Here is a 20,979-nt window from a genome sequence, read left to right on the forward strand (position 1 = left end):
ACAATAATTTCAGACACACCCTGCATTATCCGCTTATTACGGCTCGTAAATAATTCTTCCCGCGGGCTCGCGAGAGCCGAGCGGCGTTTCGGAAACGTATTCTCACGGACCGACCGGGAAAACTAAACCTCGACACGGATATTACAATTGTGATGTCATCTCTATTTCTTGGGTGTCAAACGCGGATCTTGGTGTTCGTGATAGTGCGAACGGATTTGCGCAAAGTTCCTCGGAGAAGCGAAGAATTTCGAGTAAAAACGGAGATTTAAGACTGTTTAATAACGTGTCTTGTGAAATTAATAAACAGAATTTTTTTGTGCTGACGAATGAGTTGATTACTAGAAATTTGTTCAATATATATCGTTATTCTTTAACTCATTCGTCAGCACAAAAAAATTTGTTTATTAATCTCACAAGACATGTTATTAAACAGTCTTTAATCTCCATTTTTATTCGAAATTCTTCGCTTCTCCGAGGAACTTTGCGAAGTTGCGAAGTTAACCCTTCACACTCGAATTTGCACTAAAATTTTTCCCTCGCTAAAATAATCTTCAAACTAATGATATTTGAAAAAAAAGTATTAACGTTACAATATATAATGTTAAAAATAATAATAATAATATAATGTTACAAATAATTATATATGCATAAAATACACTTTGTCACGTATAATAAGATTACTATAAACCAGACAAATTATTTTCGATTTAGAGATAAAATGGCTTCGATCGCAAAGGGTCAATACCAGGGTGTAGATTATTTTCAGTTCGGTTTCTGTAAGCCAGAAAATTATTTTAGATAAATGATTAAATTATTAAATATTTTATTATAAATAAAAATTATTTTAGATTTCCAGTTAAAATTCGAGTGCAAAGGGTTAATATCAGAGCGTAGGTTAAAATTATTTTAGATTTCCAGTTACAATGGCTCCGAATGCAAAGGGTTAATAACAACCAATTATCTACCCATTTTTGTCGTTAGATTATATTGATTAATAATAGAAACATCCAGTTGAAAATCGAACGACAATTACCCGATATTCGTCCACAACAGGCTACACTGTTGTCAGAGATAAGAGAGCAGCCGGGAATCGACGAGCAAAACGACCCGAACGGTACGGTACGATCGACTTCGTCGCGTCATGCGAGTCGTAAATTACGAACATAGCGGATCGGTACATTGTGCAGTAATGGGCAGAAAATATTTTGTTCGCCGCGATAGGGTGCCGCGGGTAACTGTAAGTCCTCTGTACCGGGGCCCGTGCAGCTCGATAGAGATAACTCCGGGGACCGTGAAACACGATAGGGATCTCGCATCCTAGAGACCGAATGTAAATAACTGTAGGACACTGACATCCGATATACTTGCGATTCCGAGCCACTGAAATGCGACACGGATGACCGACGGCCTATTAGGCCCGTAGCAGAGGACCTTAAGTCGGCCGGGCGACACTCGATACCCGTGTTTTGGAACCCGAGACCGGGGGACTTGGGACTCACGGAATTTAGTAGCAAGGGTCAAGTACCCATCATTGGACCGGAGGGCCAATTAATTATCTGCGGCTGTTCGAAATGCCTTCGTACATCAACTTCCTAGTTTGGGGTCGTAGTTGCAGTTAACTTTTTCTCGCGAAAACTATACGATTCGCGCGATTTTCGAGGTTTCCAAGGGCAAGCTTTGCGTTTAACCCTTTCGGTACAAGCACCCCGCCGCGCCGAAAATTCGCACGCAGTCTGTCCTCTTTTATGTAAAGATTGTCCTAAGCATTAAGTAAAAATTTTGTTTAACCCCTTGCGCTATAACAACGAGTCAGACTCGTGGTGAAGATTTTATCACTAAACGAACCGGCATTTTTCTATACCTAATCTTACCATAGAATCTTTGTCGGTAAAAAATAAGCTACGAGAAAAACGGAAAGTGGGAAATTGAATAATCGGATGATATTAGAATTTACAGAAAGTCAAATGACCGACAGAAATAACAATAAATGTAAGAATTAGAAAAGTAAATTTTCAAAAGGGGTCATTTAACCCCTCTTGGTACGTTTAGTGTTATGCAAGCTCTACTAAATATGAATATTATTAATTTCTTCTACGTCGAAGTAAAAATAAATTCTACTGTCATCGAAGTATAGAAACGAAGGTAAACGAAGACAATACGGGAAACAAAAATTGTCTAATCCTGTTAGGAAAATTATTAAGTACGAATAAGTGCTAATCGTCACAGCATGAAAAGAGTGATAGTGCAAGGGGTTAATAATATAAAATGACGATTTCTAACAAAAGCGTTCCTCGTAGCTTAGAAATACCTGTATAAAATATTAAGAGACATTTATATAACAATTCTGTTATTTATATCCGACGTCGCATGGACGCCGGATATATCCGGCACTCGTACCGAAAGGGTTAAAGACAAATTCAGAACTACGTCGATTACTTTCTCCATTTTATATTTTACTCTTTTCGTTGATATATTAATTGACGTCTCTTACTATACCAATGTCCAATGTACAATGACAGTTCTCGTATCAGTTCCCTTCTGTACAAGCCACATATTACACCATCATTTGTTTCACGGTATCTTGTCCCCGCTTTTCATCTCGTCTATTCCACTCGAGCCTCTCTCGCTCCAGCCTCGGATTCGCGAGCATCTCTATCCTCAACGAAACCTCTGGCGAGCGCTTTGAAAATATTCCGTCGAGTCGAATGTTCGAACGCAACGAGATGCCGACACACAACCGTCTCGACGAAAGATAAAAGGCTCTTGCGCGCGCGCGGGTAACTATACTACTTTTGATTTCCGTCGATCTTCCGGCTGGGTTAGACTGTACGAGCCGCGTCCTCGCGCAGCTAGGTGAAATGGAGTATCTTGGCTGGCTGGTATCGGAAGCACTCGTCGCTGATTGAAAAGGCTCGAGCGACGATGCTCGAGCGACGATGCACGACGCCGCGCCGGAAGAGAGGACCCGCCGCGGATGCAACAGAATACGCGAACCCGTCGCCGGCGTTCCTCGCGTCGGAAATTCCATGGTCCCGTAATTTCGGGTCGGCGCACCATAAAATCGGTGGCCTCCGCGGACCAAGGGGAGGGGGGAGTGGGTAGACGGGTTAGAACTGGAGCACTCGACCATTGTCACGCGGCGGAATGTGTGCGCCCGATGCACGTGGCGCGCATCGGAACGATCGTTGCGGAGACGCGCACGCGAAATGTTTAGTATTCCTAGGGAAGGGTCGTGGGAGCAGCCTCTCTCTCTCTCGCTCTCTCTATCTCTCCGCTTTCAATTTGCGGCCGACAATTTGTCCGCCGGTTGCGGACCGCAATATGCGAGAGCACCGGCACTGATGTACGCGCCCGGTTGCATGCACGCGCTCACGGCGTTCCTCTGTGCTCGTCGATGAACGAATTCGTGGCTTCTCCGCGCCGGCCGGCCGACCTTTAACGTTCGATTCGCGGGGCGGGTTAATTGGAAACGGGGCCTGAGGATCGGTATGTTGTGCGACCTATGTTCCACCTTTCATATCTGTGGATTCGGATGATCCCTTTCAGGGTACTTTTTACATTAGCTTTTCGTGGCTTTGTAATTATGTTACGCAAATGCCATTTATATTGTTGTTTATTGTTATATGGTTATTTCAATTTATATCGTTACTTTGTTAATTGAACGAGCTAGAGTACCCTCTGGATCATATTGGGTCGTTCGGAAAGTCGTTTCGTTTTTTTCTTGCTGGAAATGAAACACGATAGATTACTAAACAAAATCTATTGTAAAGAATGAAACAAAATTTTTAGCAAGCAAGACTTACTACATCAGTTGTCCAATTATATAATGATTATGCAGTTTGAGCGTGAAGTTGGCTGTGAAAAAATTAAGTCTTTTCTTGGGAAAAACGAAATTACTTTCCGAACAACCCAATATATTAGCTTATTTATTGTTATATGGTTATTTCAATTTATATTGTTACTTTGTTAATTGAACGAGCTAAAGTACCCTTTGGATCGTAGAATCCAATAATAATTCAGTTGAAGAGCACGCAGTGCGCTGCTCTCTCAGCGCGATCCTTATTAACCCTTTGCACTCTGAGGCATAATAAAATTGTTCTGCCACGTTGCAATATAATTTCTATACTAACTAAGTTTTTAAAAAATTGTTCTGTCACGTTGCAAAATAATTTCTATACTAAGTTTTTAAAAAATTGTTTTGTCACATTGCAAAATAATTTCTATACTAACTAAGTTTTTAAAAAATTGTTAAAGGTTTGCTTTAAACGAAATTTTTGCTTTGAAAGAATCTGCTTTAAAAAAAAGTTTGCTTCAAAAAATTGTCAAAGAACGCTGTATCGTTTTTAAAAGCAACGTAACACAATTTTCAAATTTTCTGAAGAAAAATTCGACGATACTGTTTCACGTAATACAGATAAAATTTGTTAATCTCTTTCTAGGTGTTAGCCACCCTGGCTCTGTCGATGGGAACACTGTCGTCGGGTCTGGCAAAGGGTTACACATCGCCCGCCTTGGATTCGATCCTGGACAACCAGCCTCCTCATCTGTATCAGCCAGCGAACGACACCTGGTGAGTTTATATTAAATATTAACCAACAATAATCACTGAAATTATATAATCGCACAAAATTATTAACAATAATCACTGACCAATGAAAAATAACAGAACCGAGAGATAAAACCGGCTCTCTACTGTGCGATGAAAAATGTATAAAGTTAACCCCTTGTATATTCGCAACACAGGCTCGTCGTAGGGCTTTCTATTAATATCTTGTCAATTGACACTAACAATATTATTATAATATTAACACGTTAAGCGCCACGCGCCGGTCCCTAGATTTTCCGTTCGGGCCGCGTCGGTCCCTACGGACCGACATTAAATTTTTCGTTCTTCTATCGCAGCGAATGTGTCAGTCCTTGCGTTCTTGTGAGACTGAACATTTAAATTATGCGATATCGGTTTTTGTTCGGTCAATTTGGACCGAAAAGTCTAGCGTCGGTTCCCAGGGACCGGCGCGTGGCGCTTAACGTGTTAATATCTTGTTAATAATAAAAAATAGAATTCCGTCCCCTTGTCCTCGGTATTGAAACATTTAACTAAACTCAGTCAAATGGAACAAATATTCTTCCCTTTCACTTCTAAAAAATTATTACAGTAAAAAACTGCTCACTCTCGTAATCATAAAAACAATAATACAGCAAGGGTTTAAAGAAGCCGCGCGTAGAAAAACAAAACGAAAAACGAAATCGTCCGGGTTGTCGTTTGCATCTGGATTCGGCAGCTCTTGAATCGGCCACAAAAGAAAACCAGTAGCGCAACGGTCGTATCTCTGTCGCGGGAAAAGTGAAACTTCGTAAGTAATTGTGCGGTGTACGAGCGCGGTGTCCGGTAACGATTAGCGTCGCCCGTACAGATAAGCAAATTAAATAAATACCACGGAGATATTTCTGCCGGTTGCCGACACCCCACGCCTCCTCTCCTCCCCCCTCCCTCTCCCTCCGTCGACCATAAACCGCGGGGCGAATATCTTAGATAATTCACTTAACAAATGCATTAACGTCACACACTCCGTTCCTTTTCAAATGTCGTCGTCGTCGTCGTCGCGCGCACACTTTCTCCGCGATAGCCGGCTCTCGGTTTATCAGCCGTCCGCTTATAAAGGAAGCAGCATAAAGTAGCGGGAGTTGAACAGCAGCCACGCGATCATTAGTTACACCCCGGCGTGTAATATTCGCCACTCGGGATCCTTACGTAACGGTCCGATCCGCGGAGCTGTACGATTCGACGTTGGTCGATCGAATTAACCCTTTGCACTGTGATATCTAAATGTGACTATACGCGTGACATATATTGTATGATACTAAATATGAATATTATTGATTTCTTTTCAATCGAAAATGAACTTCTTTTCAATCGAAAATGAACGTTGTCAAAGTCTACAAAAGGAAGGTAATTGGAGGCAAAGAAACAGAAATTATTTGATGTTATTAAGGAAAATGTTAAGGACAAATAAGTGCTAATCAATGCAATAGGAAAGTAATTGCAGTGCAAGGGGTTAATATTCAGTCGAAAATAGTCGATCAGAAGTTTCGTAAGAAGATCGACTTGATAGAAATGATCTAAAACTAAACTGAATGAATGAATGAACGAACGAACGAATAAATTAATAAATGAATGAACGAATGAATTAATAAATGAATGAACGAATTAATTAATAACTGGATGAACGAATGAATCAATAAATGAATTAATAAATGAATGAAAGAATTAATTATTAACTGAATGAATGAACGAATTAATTATTAACTGAATGAACGAATGAATTAATAACTGAATGAACGAATGAATTAATAACTGAATGAACGAATGAATTAATAAATGAATGAACGAATGAATTAATAAATTAATTAATAACTAAATGAACGAATGAATTAATAAATGAATTAATAACTGAATGAACGAATGAATTAATAAATGAATTAATAACTGAATGAACGAATGAATCAATAACTAAATGAACGAGCGAATTAATAAACAAATAAATTTCCAAGAGAGAGAGAGAGTTGCATCAACTTCCTCGAAGCGCCAAAAAAGTTTTCGGCGATCGAAATTCGCGGAGCAGAAAACGTTTAATCTTCGGCCCCGGGGATTCGCAGCCCGCGGTCGAACAACTAATTGCTCCGAAATTATTAACGCGTAGTCCCATCCATTCCCCCGATAACCCAATCAACAAGCAAATCTGCAGCAAGGGAGACGATTAAGCCCCGAATCCCCTGCGGACAAGAGCGGCAGCCCATATTCGCGATAGAGTACAACGAACGGTTGTAATCTATCCTTGAACCGGTTACGAAGATCGATTGTACGCGCGGGCCGATCGATTCTGCTCTCGCGCGGCGCTGGCTTAATCGTGGCCAAGAGAACGTCGCGACTAAGACGACCTGGTACACATTAAGGGACCGCGACAAGATGGCGGCGTTGAACGGAGCACCCCCGTGTGACCGACGGTAATCGCGTCGCGATTTGTCGCAGGTCGGCTTTCTCCGTGACGCAACAAGAAGCCTCCTGGGTCGCGTCTTTGTCGATGCTCGGCGCATGGTTCGGCGCTATGATCGGCGATTGGATAATGAGAAGAGGACGCCGGCTGGCGCTGCGGTCCACGTCGATGCCTTTGGCGGCGGTCTGGATCTTTACCGGCATCGCGCCCTGCGTCGAACTGGTCTACGTCACCAGCTTCATCGGGGGACTTTGCTGTTCGGTCATCACAATGGTCGCTCAGGTATTATTCGAGTTTCTAAATCGATCCGAATTTACCGAGTAAACGCTTGGCAACTCTTCTGCCAACAGGCAACTACTTTTTTCCAAACTGGACCAAGCGAATTTTTGAAAGCTCGTTCGTTTGGACTCGAATTTTGGAAGGAACACATATTAACACTTTACCGACCGGTAGCGGTTCGAACATACTGATTCGACTCTGATTTGACTCTGGTCAAATTTTACGCTTCGTGTTATTGTAGGGTAACCAAATTTAATAAAATCTTTTACTTTAATAAAAAAAAATGCTTGCTGCTTGCTACCTGTCAGTCTAACCTAACCAAATCTAACAGAAAGATCGAAAGTCGATTAATCGACAACCGGTCGGTAAGCGCTGTGGAGCAAAAGTCGAATAATCGACGGCCGGTCGGTATGCGCTGAGAACAAAACGTCGATTAATCGACGGCCGGTCGGTAAAGTGTTAAAATGATGTCGTCTTGTTTTGACTAGGTGTACATATCGGAGATCTCCATGCCGGGTATCAGGGGCTGCCTGTCGGCGATGCTGAAGGTTCTCGGTCACGTCGGCGTGTTACTGTCGTACATAGCCGGCACGTACCTAAACTGGCGTCAAAGCGCGCTTCTGGTGGCGGTCGCGCCGTCGATGCTCTTTCTGGGGACGTTCTTTATACCGGAGACGCCGTCGTACCTCGTGCTCAACGGGAAAGACGACGAGGCTGCGAACAGCCTGCAGTGGCTGCGCGGCGATCACGTCGACATAAGGCACGAGCTCCAGGTAACGTGTATTCTCCAAACGCCCGTGGAACAGTACGATATTTCCACATCCTTTACGGAATTTCGAAATCTAATACTCTTAGAAATCTCTCAATTTATATCTCAGCCTTTCGCACTCGACTACAATGAACATTGTTATATCATTTCCAAAATAATTTTGATATTATTAACAACCCTTCTGTCTATTAAAAACGTAACAGTTTTACCAGTCACAGGACTCGTATCTATAAATTGTGCTAAGTCATATAAATTGCTATATAATAATACAGCTAATAATACAGCTAGTCAAAATAGCTACTTCAGACCTAGACTTAAAATGGCTTCGAGTGCAAAGGGTTAAACATCCAAGTTATTTTTGTCGTCAACCATTTATCGAAATATCAAACTGTGTGTCTACGAATTTCGCGAGCATAGTTCACGACCTTTTAACCCTTTCGCTCCGAACGACGGATATATCCGTCATCCACATAACAACTCGCGGAGCCGAACGCCGGATATATCCGACATCCACGTGATCGCCCCCTAGGGACGAACGCCGGATATATCCGACATGCCAGTAAATTTTTATATATTATATATTATTTCTTCACATTTTTCCATTGTTAATGAGACTTTTTTTACCTATTAAATAACTTTATACCTTATGCAGAAATTATAAGTATATTGTTTTAAAGAAAAATCCCTTTTCTTCCCAAATACACTATCCACGCGCAATGTGCACAATTTCGGCGGAAGGTCCCGACTGAACCGCCGTAGCGAAAGGGTTAAAGCTGTACCGTTTCATTTTGTTCGCGCAGGTGATCAAGACGAACATCTTGGCGTCGAGGGCGAAGCAGTACGAGCTCACGTTCAGGAACAGCATGTTCACGCCCAGGCTGTACAAGCCGATCGCGATCACGTGCGGGCTGATGTTCTTCCAGCGGTTTTCCGGCGCGAACGCGTTCAATTATTACGCGGTGATCATTTTCCGGCAGACGCTGGGCGGGATGAACCCCCACGGTGCGACCATCGCCATCGGTTTCGTGCAGCTGCTCGCCTCTTTGTTGTCAGGTAACCGAATGCTAATTGGACCACTGGCGGCGAATCAACTTCGACGTTTGCTAGCGAGTCAACTTTGCTTTATGAATTTCTAATGTTACTCTATAGTATGGACTTTGCTCCTTTCGTGTAATTTAATGCTGGACCTAGTATGATCAATTTCCGGTTTCTAATTTTAGAATAATACATAAGGTTTAAAAGACCTCTTTGTTTGAATAAATTGCGTTATCGTAGCAAGCTTTATAATTAACCCTTTGCACTCGAGTCGCCACCCTTACACCCTTACACCCTTACACTCCAAGGCACCATTAAAATTGTTATAACAGGTTTTAAAATAATTGTTATACTATGAAAAATTAGACTTCAAAAATGATCAATAGTATAACTGTTGTTGCATGAGTTACAAGATTCAATTTCGCAAGCATAAAATACATTTTCTCATATAAAATGAAAATGTAATGTCAGAAAAGTTATTTTAGAATTGCGGTTAAAATGGTTTCGAGTGTAAAGGATTAAAGCTTGACAGAGTCTAAAGGAATTTTATCTTCTCGCTCTAACGAGTCAATGCACACCAATGCATACGATATCATTGATCGGTAGATTTAGCGTTAATTATAATCGCGTAAGATTCGAGTATAATAAATTATATTTCATCGGACTCTCGGTGCTCCGTGAACCAGTGCTAGAGTGACTACGGCTACGACGGACCCACTTCGCGGCAGTGGAATAATAATGATTTCGTTGAACAGGATTTCTGATCGACATCGTGGGCAGGCTACCGTTACTGATAGCCAGCACCGTGTTCATGTCGCTGGCGTTGGCTGGTTTCGGCAGTTACGCGTACTACGTGTCCCAGACGCAGAATCTAGGGTATCCGGACACCGCGGTGGTCGGCCAACACGACTGGATACCGTTGCTCTGCGTGCTCGTCTTCACGACCGCCCTGGCTCTGGGCATATCGCCAATTTCGTGGTTATTGATTGGCGAGCTCTTTCCGCTGGAGTATCGCGGCCTCGGCTCGAGCATCAGCACGAGCTTCAGCTACTTCTGCGCGTTCGTCGGGATTAAACTCTTCATGGATTTTCAGCAGGTGAGACGCGTTTAATCGCTGACCGATCGTCGGACACGATTGGCCGCCTCCCTTCGATGCGGCCAGTTTACTCGAATCACGCCAAGCTCGTCTAATTTATGCTCGTTGTTCATCGCTTCCGGAGTCGCAAGGATTTTTCGATGGATTAACCCTTTCGGTGCGAGCAGTCTCTTCGACGTGCCACTCTTTCTATACGAAGCGCCGTGTCGAAAATTCGCATACAGTCAATCAAAACCTTGATGTAAAGACAATTCCTAAGCGTTAAGTAAAAGCTGATAAAACAATGTTTTTTAACAAAAGTGTTACTTGCAGCTTAGGAGACATTTAGAGATATTTATATAAAATATTAATACTTATATAAAATTCTGTTATTTGTACCGATCGTCGCATGGACGCCGGATATATCAAGCACTCGTATCGAAAGGGTCAAGGGAAACCTAACATAATTAGACAGCTCGTTATTTATACTAAACTGTCCCAGCACAATATTTTCCGTTCGCGTGAAAGATAAAGAAACACGAATGCCGCTGCGGAGTGCAGTTTTAGCACGAGCGCGGAACAATATCGACTATGAAACAACAAACGAGATCCCGAGATTTACGAAACTGCGATTCGGTGGCGAGGGAACGCGATACAATCTCCATCAGAACCTCCTAGCTTCCTGCACGCTATCTAAATAACCAGCCGGGACGTTTCCCTCGTAATTCCCAATTAAGCGGCCGGTCGTTTACCTAGCGATCTCATAAAACCGGCGCTACACGCGTACGCGAACGCCACTCGCAGAAGTCGGCCCGGCCGTGACATCTATTTAGGTGTCCGTGTGTCTCGGACTAGCCGCGATCCGTTCGATTCGATTTTAGCCCGGTCCTATTTCACAGTCCCGGTAACAATAATCCAGCTAACCGTTCTTAACGCGTTGCAGACGCTGGGACTGCACGGCGCCTTCTGGTTCTACGCGGCGGTTGCCGTCTGCGGTCTGTGCTTCGTCGTCTGCTGCGTGCCGGAAACGAAGGGCAAGCAACTGGACGAGATGAACCCGGACTACGCGCAGGCTCGGTAGTATAAGGCCTCGTTGACAGGCGGCCTGTCAAATTTGGAGAAGGCGAACAAGCCGTTGCCGGGCGGTGCCTACCCGAACCAACACGATCCGCGGGATCTGTACAACGGAAGGGCCGCCAGAGACTCGCAGCAGCCGGCGGCGAGCTCCTATCAGACGACCGGCCGGAGCGGTCGCAAGCTGTCCGATTACTGCAGCATCTTCGCCGAGAAGACGAACAGGATCGGCAGGAACGTGGGCAACTTCATCCACTCGCGCGGCTTCTTCGCGGGCCGCTGGTCCACCGACGAGGGTAGCAACCCGGCGACGGCGGCGCACAGAAGCAACGGGAACGCGATCAGAACCGACTATCGGCTGCCGGATCAGCTGGAGGAGAGGGGTGACGGCCGCGAGGCGAGCCGCGATCGGTACGCTCTGCCGGAGAGGAATCATCGCGACAGATCCGTCTACCCGAAGAACGCCGCGTACCCCCAAGCGAGAAGCGCCGACGCGAGTTACGTGGATCGTAGCGCGGAGGCGCAGCCGAGGCGTCCGAGACGGCGCGAGCTGATCGACGCCTATCAGGACTTGGACGCCTGGCCGGCCGGGCCGAGCGACTCGAAGCCGATCGTCAGAAACGGCATCGGTCACGGCAGGGCCGAAAGGTTCTACAGCTCTACCCTGCCCAGGCGGAGCCGAACCATCAACTTCAGGGATCAGCCGGGCTCCCTGGAATCGCGGCGCGGCTATCCGAAGAGCCTCCAAGATCTCTCCGACTTGGAGCTGGACGACGCTATCCGGGATCATCGTTTCACCGGTGTGCCCCCCTCTTTCCTCTCGGCCGATAGAACGTGGCGGGACGGTAGGACGGTGGAGGACGAGGAGGAGGAGGCGAGGATGGACGGTAATCGGCGACGAAAGCTGCTTCACCGCGAGGAGCAACTTGAAGACGACTATCTGAGACTGTACAGGAGCCTCTCGAGGCTGGACAAATATTCCCCGGGCGGGAGGTACGAGCCCGGACAGGTGCACTACGAGAGAGAGTGCCGGACATTCGGCAAGGACACCGTCGCGTTCATTTATTATAAAACTTGTTACTTGTGATGCACGAGGACGGTTGACAGGATCTATAACCGGGATCGGATCGGCGCGATGCCTGGGCTAACGAGGACGTTGATCCTGATCGGTGGCTCGATCCTCCACCGTAACCTCGTTGTTACGACGCGACCGATCGATGTTCGACCGTGTCGAATCGGCGCGTCGCGTCTCGCGACCAGTATAGTAGCGTAGCCACGGGTCTCCTCGGGACGTGTCTCTCCTTTTAGAATTCACTCGATTCCGCTGTCGTTTCTTTGCTGCGTCGGGAGAGAAAGAGAGGCAAAGGGGGGGAGAGAAATGGGGACGAAGTCTTGATTATTTCTGCCGAGAGAGAGAGAGAAGATCTCATTAGCGGTGACTTTAGGTTGCTAAGTTCCTTCGAGGATCGATCCGGGAGGGACCGGTTCGATCGGCGAGTCCGCCTCGACACGTCGGCACAAAGCCGCCCGTTTATCGAAATGTATCGTTGATCGAAGGATCGGGTAATCGATCGGTTGGTATATAGTTTCAGGATTAATTATTCCAAGCGACATTCTAAAGGCTCGTAATCAAAAAAAAGTGTACAATTTCTGATATCCATTTAGCGTTCTTAGGTAGCGGGGGGGTGGAAACTTTCGGCGAGCGTGCAGCGAGACAAGATTCGACGTTCGGTTCTCTGTCTTGACCAGTTTTTCTCTGCTCATCCGTGCTCGTCGCGCGCCGTCTGACGACGTCGCCACACGATCTCTCCTTTTTAGAAAGGTGTACTCGACTGAAAATACCACGCGAATTTTGTATTAGCGTATCGTCTTCGTATTTGCCTTGTGAACGTCGAGCCATGCGTAATTTTGACCAAGACGCGTTATAATTACATTGAATTAGCTGTACAGCCATGTTATTTTCCGGGAGTCGGCCGTCGGAGCAACCGCTCCGGACACTGTAATACGCGCGCGGGGTGTCCCGGAAGCGATGGGAACCGTCGGACACGCGGAACATCGTTCTCACTTTCTGGGAAGTTGGAATTGAAAACTTGTTTCATCGTTGTTCGCATAACGAGGGATATCGTTCTAGCATCACCGGTTTCATTTCAATCGTATCGGTCAAGAACATATCACAAATCCGTCAAATCAACTTACAAGATCATATTTCTTTTTTAAAGAAAATGCAAAAGCCTTTGTTCTATAGACATCCTCTGGTGTCTGGATAAATTATTGTTCCAAGCTATTCTTACCCATCTTTGCGTCATTATTTAGTCTTTGTATTCGAAACCAAGTTACTTAACTTCTCACACGGAACAACGTAAACTCTTTCAATTCTCACATGTCCGATCATGCTACTAACTCTCAAAGTGCTACAAGACAAGTTTCGAATCTATACTTTCCCAGAAACAAGACTCGAAACGAATCGCGTTTCCGCGTCACCGGTTTGGGTACACCGCGTACATCCGCGCCTCGAAAGGGCCCTTCTCGTCGGGACTAATAAAAAAAAACGAACGCTCTTCCGTGCAACGTGCCTTCTCAGAGAGCACGAACAACTTCTATAGGTGTGCCGGGTGTCGGCCCGGTCACCGCCATTGTACATACACGAGAACGAGGGGAGACAGCGCAGCTAGTCGTAAAAAAACACTTAGAAATAGGCTCGATAGACTGATCCGTCGATGATCGTCGACGTTTCTCTCGGCGTGTCCTTGCGACGCAATTTCGCGATGCAATTTCGAGGCACGACTTTGCCAGGCAACTTTGCAACGCAATTTCGTGACGCTGTTTTGCCATTCGCGGAGGAACGCGGGCTCGGGTCTCGACGCGCGACAATACGCGACCGGAGAGAAAAATATAGGGGAAGACTCGCAACAGAGACGACTGTGCAGCGTTCGAGGGAAACGTTGCCTCTTCCGCGAGAACCATACTCTCGTTCTTTCAAGCGTAACGACCGATCCGTCGAACCTCATCTCCAACAGTTCGGTTGTCTCTGACCGTCGAGGACGCAGGCCGGCGAACAGTCGATTCTCTCCTATTTAACGCGATCGCGGCGAATCGATGGAAAGATAATGGGGACTTTCTAGCGTAGGAACGAGAGTAGCGAAACTACCACCGGAGAATACGTCTATTTTCTATTGAAACGCGGACCGTGTAGAACGACCGGTTAATGGGACGGGTTGTGCGCGTTAGTTTTTCACATCGATCCCCGCGAACGCGGGATTCTGTGCAATGTAGATCGCGCGGGACGCGTTGAAGCGCGGTCCTGCACCGGCCGACGAGAACGTAGAACGAATACAATACGAAAATCGAATATTTTGCGACCGGCTGAGGTTTACACGCTCGGGCCTCGTTCTAAGGATTTAGCGCGGGGGGCCATTGACTTAATGATGACAATATTAACTGTAGATGTTACGGATATATATATATACTATATGATTATATATATACATACATACGCGTACTATCTTTCATACTAAGTAACTGTTACGTAAATCGATTGCTAATGTACGTTGTGTGCGTGCGGTGGGCTGCGAAAGTATTGGACCGACGGTTGCAGAAACGTGGAACTGTATTGAATAATTAATATTAAATTATTACGACTGATGGACTGCGGATTTTCATGCGAAATCTTTGGAATTTTCTTCGATTAATTGTAAGACATGGGAGCTACGTATATTGTAGTACAAAATGTATTTAAAATGTACTTTGCATTTGAACTAACATTTCCCACGCATAAAAGCGTATAAAAGCGCATAAAATCCACAGTCTGCCTAATTCTTTATATTTATATATAATTGATAAATGGAACGTGCAATCTCAATTGACATATCTGTAGGAACAAAGACTAAAAACAAGTAGCAAATGATTTAAAATTCTTTCTCTATTTTGTGTTCGAACGGATCCATTGTTCCTTTGAAATCATTGTAGACCGGATCGAATATTTTCGTTGCTCACTGTACGAGTGTGTGTGTGTGTATGAGGCACGCGAATTAAACTGTGCGACAATAGAATTTATTAACCATTTGCCAAACTCGTAGAGAGACCGACAAATTCGGAAACAAAACGGCTCACCGATGGAGATCGAAATTCTGTGAAGTCGTCGGCAGCCTCGGATCGCGATGCATTCTCTCTTTCAACGTGGACTTAAAAATGTACAGGTTGTTCCAAGATAACTGCGAGAGATACGATTTTACCGAGAAGGTAAAAGGGCACACGGTGATAGCGTTCTCGGAAGAAAGAAAAATTATGATCTCGTTTTCTACCTGATTTCGACATTCTTTCCGAAGGAACGAATAGTTTCGTTTAAATGTGAAACGATCAGCTGTTTAATTCTATGAATTCTATACATAAAATATTGAAAAGAGATGAATTATTTAAGACTTGGATATTTGTAATTTTGTATTGACACTGAGAGCAGAGAAATTATTTTCGTATAATGTAAAGTTATCTCGAATTATCGTCAAAGAAAATTAATTAAAATTTTTAAAGCATTACAAAGATTGAAAGAATAGAAATAGCTTTAATTTCGCTAAAATCGTTCGAAAGAGAAATAAATTCCAAAGCGACTTCCATTACTTCCAACGAACATAAACAATTATTATTTCGCGTAGAGATAATAATCCTGTACAACTCTGTTCACTTAGCGAACCTTTGAGAGGCTGTCGTCGACGATCGCGCGACTTTTTACAAGTTTCGTCGGCACACACGCGTTCGTCTATAGTAAAAACCGATTCGTGCAATGATACCATCCAATCTCGAGTTTGAGAGAGGACTTCTTCGCGTCTCTTGGTAGAATACAGAGACCGAGCGAACAAGCAACAACAACAACAAGAAAAACAACGGCATTTGTATTTTGTATTTTTATATAGTTTGTAGAGAAGCGTCGAGAGTTTGCAGAGACGGCGATCTGCACCTGTGATCGAGCGCCTAGTCTTCACGGACAAAAAATATTTTTCACGGATTATGCTTGTTTCTCGTAGCAGCACGACGATGGTCTATCAAACGGTGAAACGTCTCCGCTGTTACCCCATCGCGACGCGTTCGCCATAATTACGAACTCTAACGAAAAATCATCGGCCGAGATCGGGGACGCTGATCCGAGCATATCAGTAAAAAAAACATATAACACAGATCTCCGGTGTGCGATCGATAATATTTTTTTCCGTGCAGTCTACCGGCAGAGGACTTCTTCTTTATACCTGTAAATCGTTTACACACCCGTGAGTCATATCCCTGCCATATCCGATACCCTGAACGAAGAGTGCCGGCTCTTCGACGGTGTACAGCAGCGTGTACTTAAAGCCCCGAGGGCGAGAATTAGCGGAGTCAGCGATCGACGAGACACCGCGGCTCTCTCTATGTCTTTCCGACGGCCTCTAATTAATACCGACAGCGAACGAAAAACCAGAAAAAAAGGAACGGAAAAAAAGAAAACTCGAAAAATCTCCAATAAAACATATCCTCCCGATTAGAATGTTAGGCTTTTCTCGCTGTCTTGAGAAACGCAAAAATAAGAGCGGCACCTTCGAATCTCGTATCTATCTAAATGAATCTTAACAATGCTCAAGGGCTTGGACCGCAGTATTGAACGCGAAAAGAGGGAAATATATATATAGAGAGAGAGAGAGAGAATGAGAGAGAATGCGAGAGAATAAATTTTACGATTAAATTAGGTGCAATGCTCGTGAAACGAGTGCACGTAGAAATAAGGAAAAAAGGGAAAACTAAAAGAAAAATTGTACTCCTCGGTTCTATATACATGTACGTACATACGTACGTACACGGTTGTACAGGAGAAATTCTTCGACCATCGTAACACAACTATCTCGATTCTCTTTAGCCGCGCCGAAAGCGTGCGGACATAGTATTCTTCCCGAGAACGTTTCTAGCGCCTCTTCTATCTAGCGAACGAACAACTCACCCCCCAACCATCTTCCTGGATTAATATCGGACGGTATCCTTCTTTCAACTAAGTAGCTTAAGCAGCGAGGTAATAAGGAAAAAAAAAATCTGCACTGTGCACTCTCGTGAATTGAAAGATTTTATTGTAATCGTAGACGTAGCGGGTTGGACGAGTCGAAACGTCGGAACCGCGACGATTCTCGTTGCTGCACGCGTAGTCGCGCGCGACTGATCGGAAGAGTCGTTTGATGCAGGCCGTGGTTGAGGATATATTTCAGTTCGTTGTACACCGAACCCGTGTATCTTCGACGAGTGCAAATAGTCGAGGAAAATCGATTGCATCGATTCATCGGATTTATTTATATTTATTATATTGTATTATTAACATTAAATTCACCTTGTCGAAATGAACCTACTCTAATTTTTCTTTTGTAAAATTATTTAAACCGCATTTTCGCGAGATATAATTACGACGGAGAAGTCTGGAACAAATTTAGGTCTTGTTATCCCTATAGAGTTCGGTTGGTTCACTATAAAATAGATAGGTTCACTGTTAAAGGATTAAGAGATTCGTAGAACTAAAGTCGAATATTTATTATCGAGAGAATTTATTGCATTCGTGGAAAAAAAAACGTGTGCAACGAACGCTTCGAATATTTACCGAGCAGCGGACGTTCCATTTTCGTAATAATTGGAAAAAGTATTCCGTGGCCCGCATCATCGCTCCGCGATTTGTATTATCCCGTGTACCATGCGCGAGCGGAACTCGTCTGTATATATGTACCGAGATAAGGGTGATGGAAAGTCGCTTTTAAGTGTGTGTATTCGGATTTATCTTCCCGAGGGAAATAGACGTCGCCGAAAATATCCGACACCGATATGCGTACGGTATGGAGACTCGATATTCGAAATGAGAAGAATTATTTAAAAAAAAAAACTTTGGTACGGCAAACCGATTATTGTACCGAGATATCAAAATGCCGACATTATCCGGGCATTAAAATCGCCACGGCCTGTCGAAGTAGGCTATATACGTATATATAAATCTATATATACCTACATACATACATACATACATATAAATATATAAATACGTCTTCTACTTGTCGACAATAAATTAACGCGAGCTATTTACAAAGTTATCGACAATAAATGGGACACTCGAAGGAAGCGCTGGCCGTCAACCGAAGAGGGATGTTCAAATTGTAGTTACGCTAAAAGAAAAAAAAACGAGAAGAGAATAATTCCGAGATCGTATTTTCCAAAAGCTGCGTACGTTAAGGTTACAAAATAGTACTACTATATTTAAACAAAAAAAAAAAACGCCTAAACGGGTCGCGCCTAGCTTCGCTTGCTAGATTTAATATTTTTGTAATGACGCTTAGACGTAGTTTGTTTATACCTTTTACAAAGTAAAAGAAACCGGTCGAAATTTGTGCGCCGTCGACGAGAGCCCCGATATCGAGGACGCGCGAAAATTCAAAGCGAGAACGCGACGATTGTTAACACCGCCGCTGGCAGTGATTTAAATGAACCAATTGGACCGACAGGATCGAATTGTTCGAATTGGGCGATGTATACGAAGACGAGTATTGTTATAAGCTGTTGATACCATTGTAAAACGTCTTTTCAAAATTTCATCGATAAAGTGAATTAATTACGAAAGCGTAACAGTATTCATTTACACGATTACTAGAGAAACCATTCGACTCGTAAATTTGCGGGAAACGAACAATGACACCTGCCAGCGGTAATGGCAGTCGAGCGTTCTTTCGAATGACCATCGTTCGATATATACATATAAATATATATATATATATACAATATACCGTTATCTCCACTCGTACACGAATTCTCTGCGATAGCAAAGCATAAAACTGATGAACGACTTTCGACGAGAACACGCGGATTCTCCGATTGAAATTACGCTTCTCCTTGTCACCTGTATACGGACGTTTAATGATTCCCTTCGATTACATTTAAAAATCTAGCTACGCCGATACTACCGTACAGAATAATACCGTCGATCATCGAAAGAGGAACACTCGAGTTGCTTAGCTCTGTTTATCACTATGGAAAGTAGACGAGGCCGGACACGATGTGATGTATCGAGTGATGAAAGTCGATCGAAGAGATACGAATAGCACAAAACAAAACAATCCTGCCTGAACGGTGGCGCGAGATTCGTATTTTGAAGCGGGGCGTGTAACTTCCGGTCCAACGGACGCCCCCACCTCCGTGTATTTGTGTTACGCGTTGTAAAGTATGTACTTAAGTCGTAAAACTCGATTAGCGTCTGCGTTTGTACCTCTCTAGAAGTAATGAAACTAACGTACCGAACACACACGATCGCTAAACGACCTTCAGCGGAACCAAACTATTGCGTGTTTGTATAGTGATCTATATACACCTACGTAAATGCCAAAAGAAAGCAGATATAATCGTCAAACAACACACACGTTTTTCTTATTCGCCCATCACCTCGCACCCCATCGCGTATAAAATTCCAGTCGACGAGAGCGTCTTGGACGGATTCGAATGTTCAATAAATTTTAATTATTTCAAAGGAAAAGAGAATAAAAAGCGTCGATCCGGAAATCGTACGAATATCGTCGTCGTACGAACGACGGAAGGGTTTTCCCCGTTTCCGTCGCGTTTCCTTCATGCACGTACAATGGCGGCCATCTGTGCTCGCGAGGGCGTACTACGCCGCGCAGAACGCAGCATTCTGAATATTCAATTTGAAAATTTAAAAGTCACTCACCGAGCTGCGGCACCGACACGTACGTCTCGCAATCCACCAGAAATTGTCCGGTTTGCACGGCGCCCAGGGCGACCACTCTCTTCGTCAGGAATTCAATCGTCTGCGGGCCGGTTCTGTTCTCGATCATCGGGTACTGTTGCAACCTGAGGATGCACAAAATGCCGGTCAGACACCGTGGTTCGTTCTCTTGAATTTACGAAAATACGATCGCGAGAAGCAATCGGATTGCACGACAAGCGTCGGAACAACGGATTAAGAACGTTCTAAAGTGTTGTTTCTATCGTAACATGTGCCAATCGCGCGACATAACCTCCAACTATCGTGAAATACGTGGACGGCGTGTAGTACGTAAAAATGATCGCCGGCACTTTCGGCAAATAGTAAATATTGACGAATAGGAAAAGGATTATTCTTTTTAACGTTACTTACACGGTGACACCCATTTTCGGCGAAATGTTTTCCCCGACACACCGGCACGCACAGAAGCAACACAGCACAACACTTGTCAAACGCGAAAACGCGCCTAACTTGAATTGATTCCCGGCGTTGACGCGAAACTCTGCCGGTTCTCGCCAGGTGGCGGCAGTAGTCTCGAAAAGTGGCGACCTCTGTGCTCGAACTATGGACGAGGAAAAGTTTGCAGAACGACGGCTGGAAATCGGGGAAACTCCGCTCGATTCGACTTCTCTTGGTAGATGGCGAAAGGGGTACGTATCACACTTTATAACCGTGATTCACACGGAAGTTCGTTCGTGTTTTTAAACGAAGTGCGACAGTGTTTAATACAAGCAAGAATGGGATTTCCCAGGCGTCGAACGCTCCTTTTTACACCGAATTTCTAGCACCGAAGACCAGACGGTATTATTCACAATTTTTATGCTCAAGTATTTAGTATCTCGCCCGATTTGCATGCCGAGAAAACGAGCATAACCAATTGGTCGGCGTTCCGTGACCATGTTTGGGCATCTACGCCCTCCACCGTGCGGTTTATTTCAAAATACGTGACATCAATACAAGGGGGATACGGTCGTCGTATGCAATTCCTGCG

The 20,979-nt window shown here is 44.3% G+C and overlaps 2 protein-coding genes across 2 annotated transcripts in view; one reads left to right on the forward strand and one right to left on the reverse strand.

Annotated features, from left to right (window-relative positions):
• The window catches only part of LOC144477037 (facilitated trehalose transporter Tret1), a 54,695-nt gene extending 43,448 nt beyond the window's left edge, over positions 1 to 11,247 (forward strand). Inside the window, exons 3-8 of the mRNA XM_078194457.1 lie at positions 4,440 to 4,570; positions 7,031 to 7,277; positions 7,763 to 8,047; positions 8,844 to 9,096; positions 9,834 to 10,174; positions 11,097 to 11,247. Coding sequence (XP_078050583.1) covers positions 4,440 to 4,570; positions 7,031 to 7,277; positions 7,763 to 8,047; positions 8,844 to 9,096; positions 9,834 to 10,174; positions 11,097 to 11,234 — 1,395 coding nt within the window. The 3' untranslated portion in view covers positions 11,235 to 11,247. The remainder of the gene's footprint in view (positions 1 to 4,439; positions 4,571 to 7,030; positions 7,278 to 7,762; positions 8,048 to 8,843; positions 9,097 to 9,833; positions 10,175 to 11,096) is intronic.
• LOC144477029 (mediator of RNA polymerase II transcription subunit 20-like) overlaps positions 1 to 20,500 on the reverse strand; it is a 137,434-nt gene extending 116,934 nt beyond the window's left edge. Inside the window, exons 1-2 of the mRNA XM_078194444.1 lie at positions 20,361 to 20,500; positions 19,932 to 20,074 (exon numbers count right to left, since the gene is read on the reverse strand). Of these exons, the coding sequence (XP_078050570.1) occupies positions 19,932 to 20,074; positions 20,361 to 20,374 (157 nt within the window). The 5' untranslated portion in view covers positions 20,375 to 20,500. The remainder of the gene's footprint in view (positions 1 to 19,931; positions 20,075 to 20,360) is intronic.
• Positions 20,501 to 20,979: the final 479 nt, after the last annotated feature.

Source organism: Augochlora pura, chromosome 2 (genome assembly GCF_028453695.1).
Source record: "Augochlora pura isolate Apur16 chromosome 2, APUR_v2.2.1, whole genome shotgun sequence".
In the NCBI taxonomy this organism is placed as follows: domain Eukaryota; kingdom Metazoa; phylum Arthropoda; class Insecta; order Hymenoptera; family Halictidae; genus Augochlora; species Augochlora pura.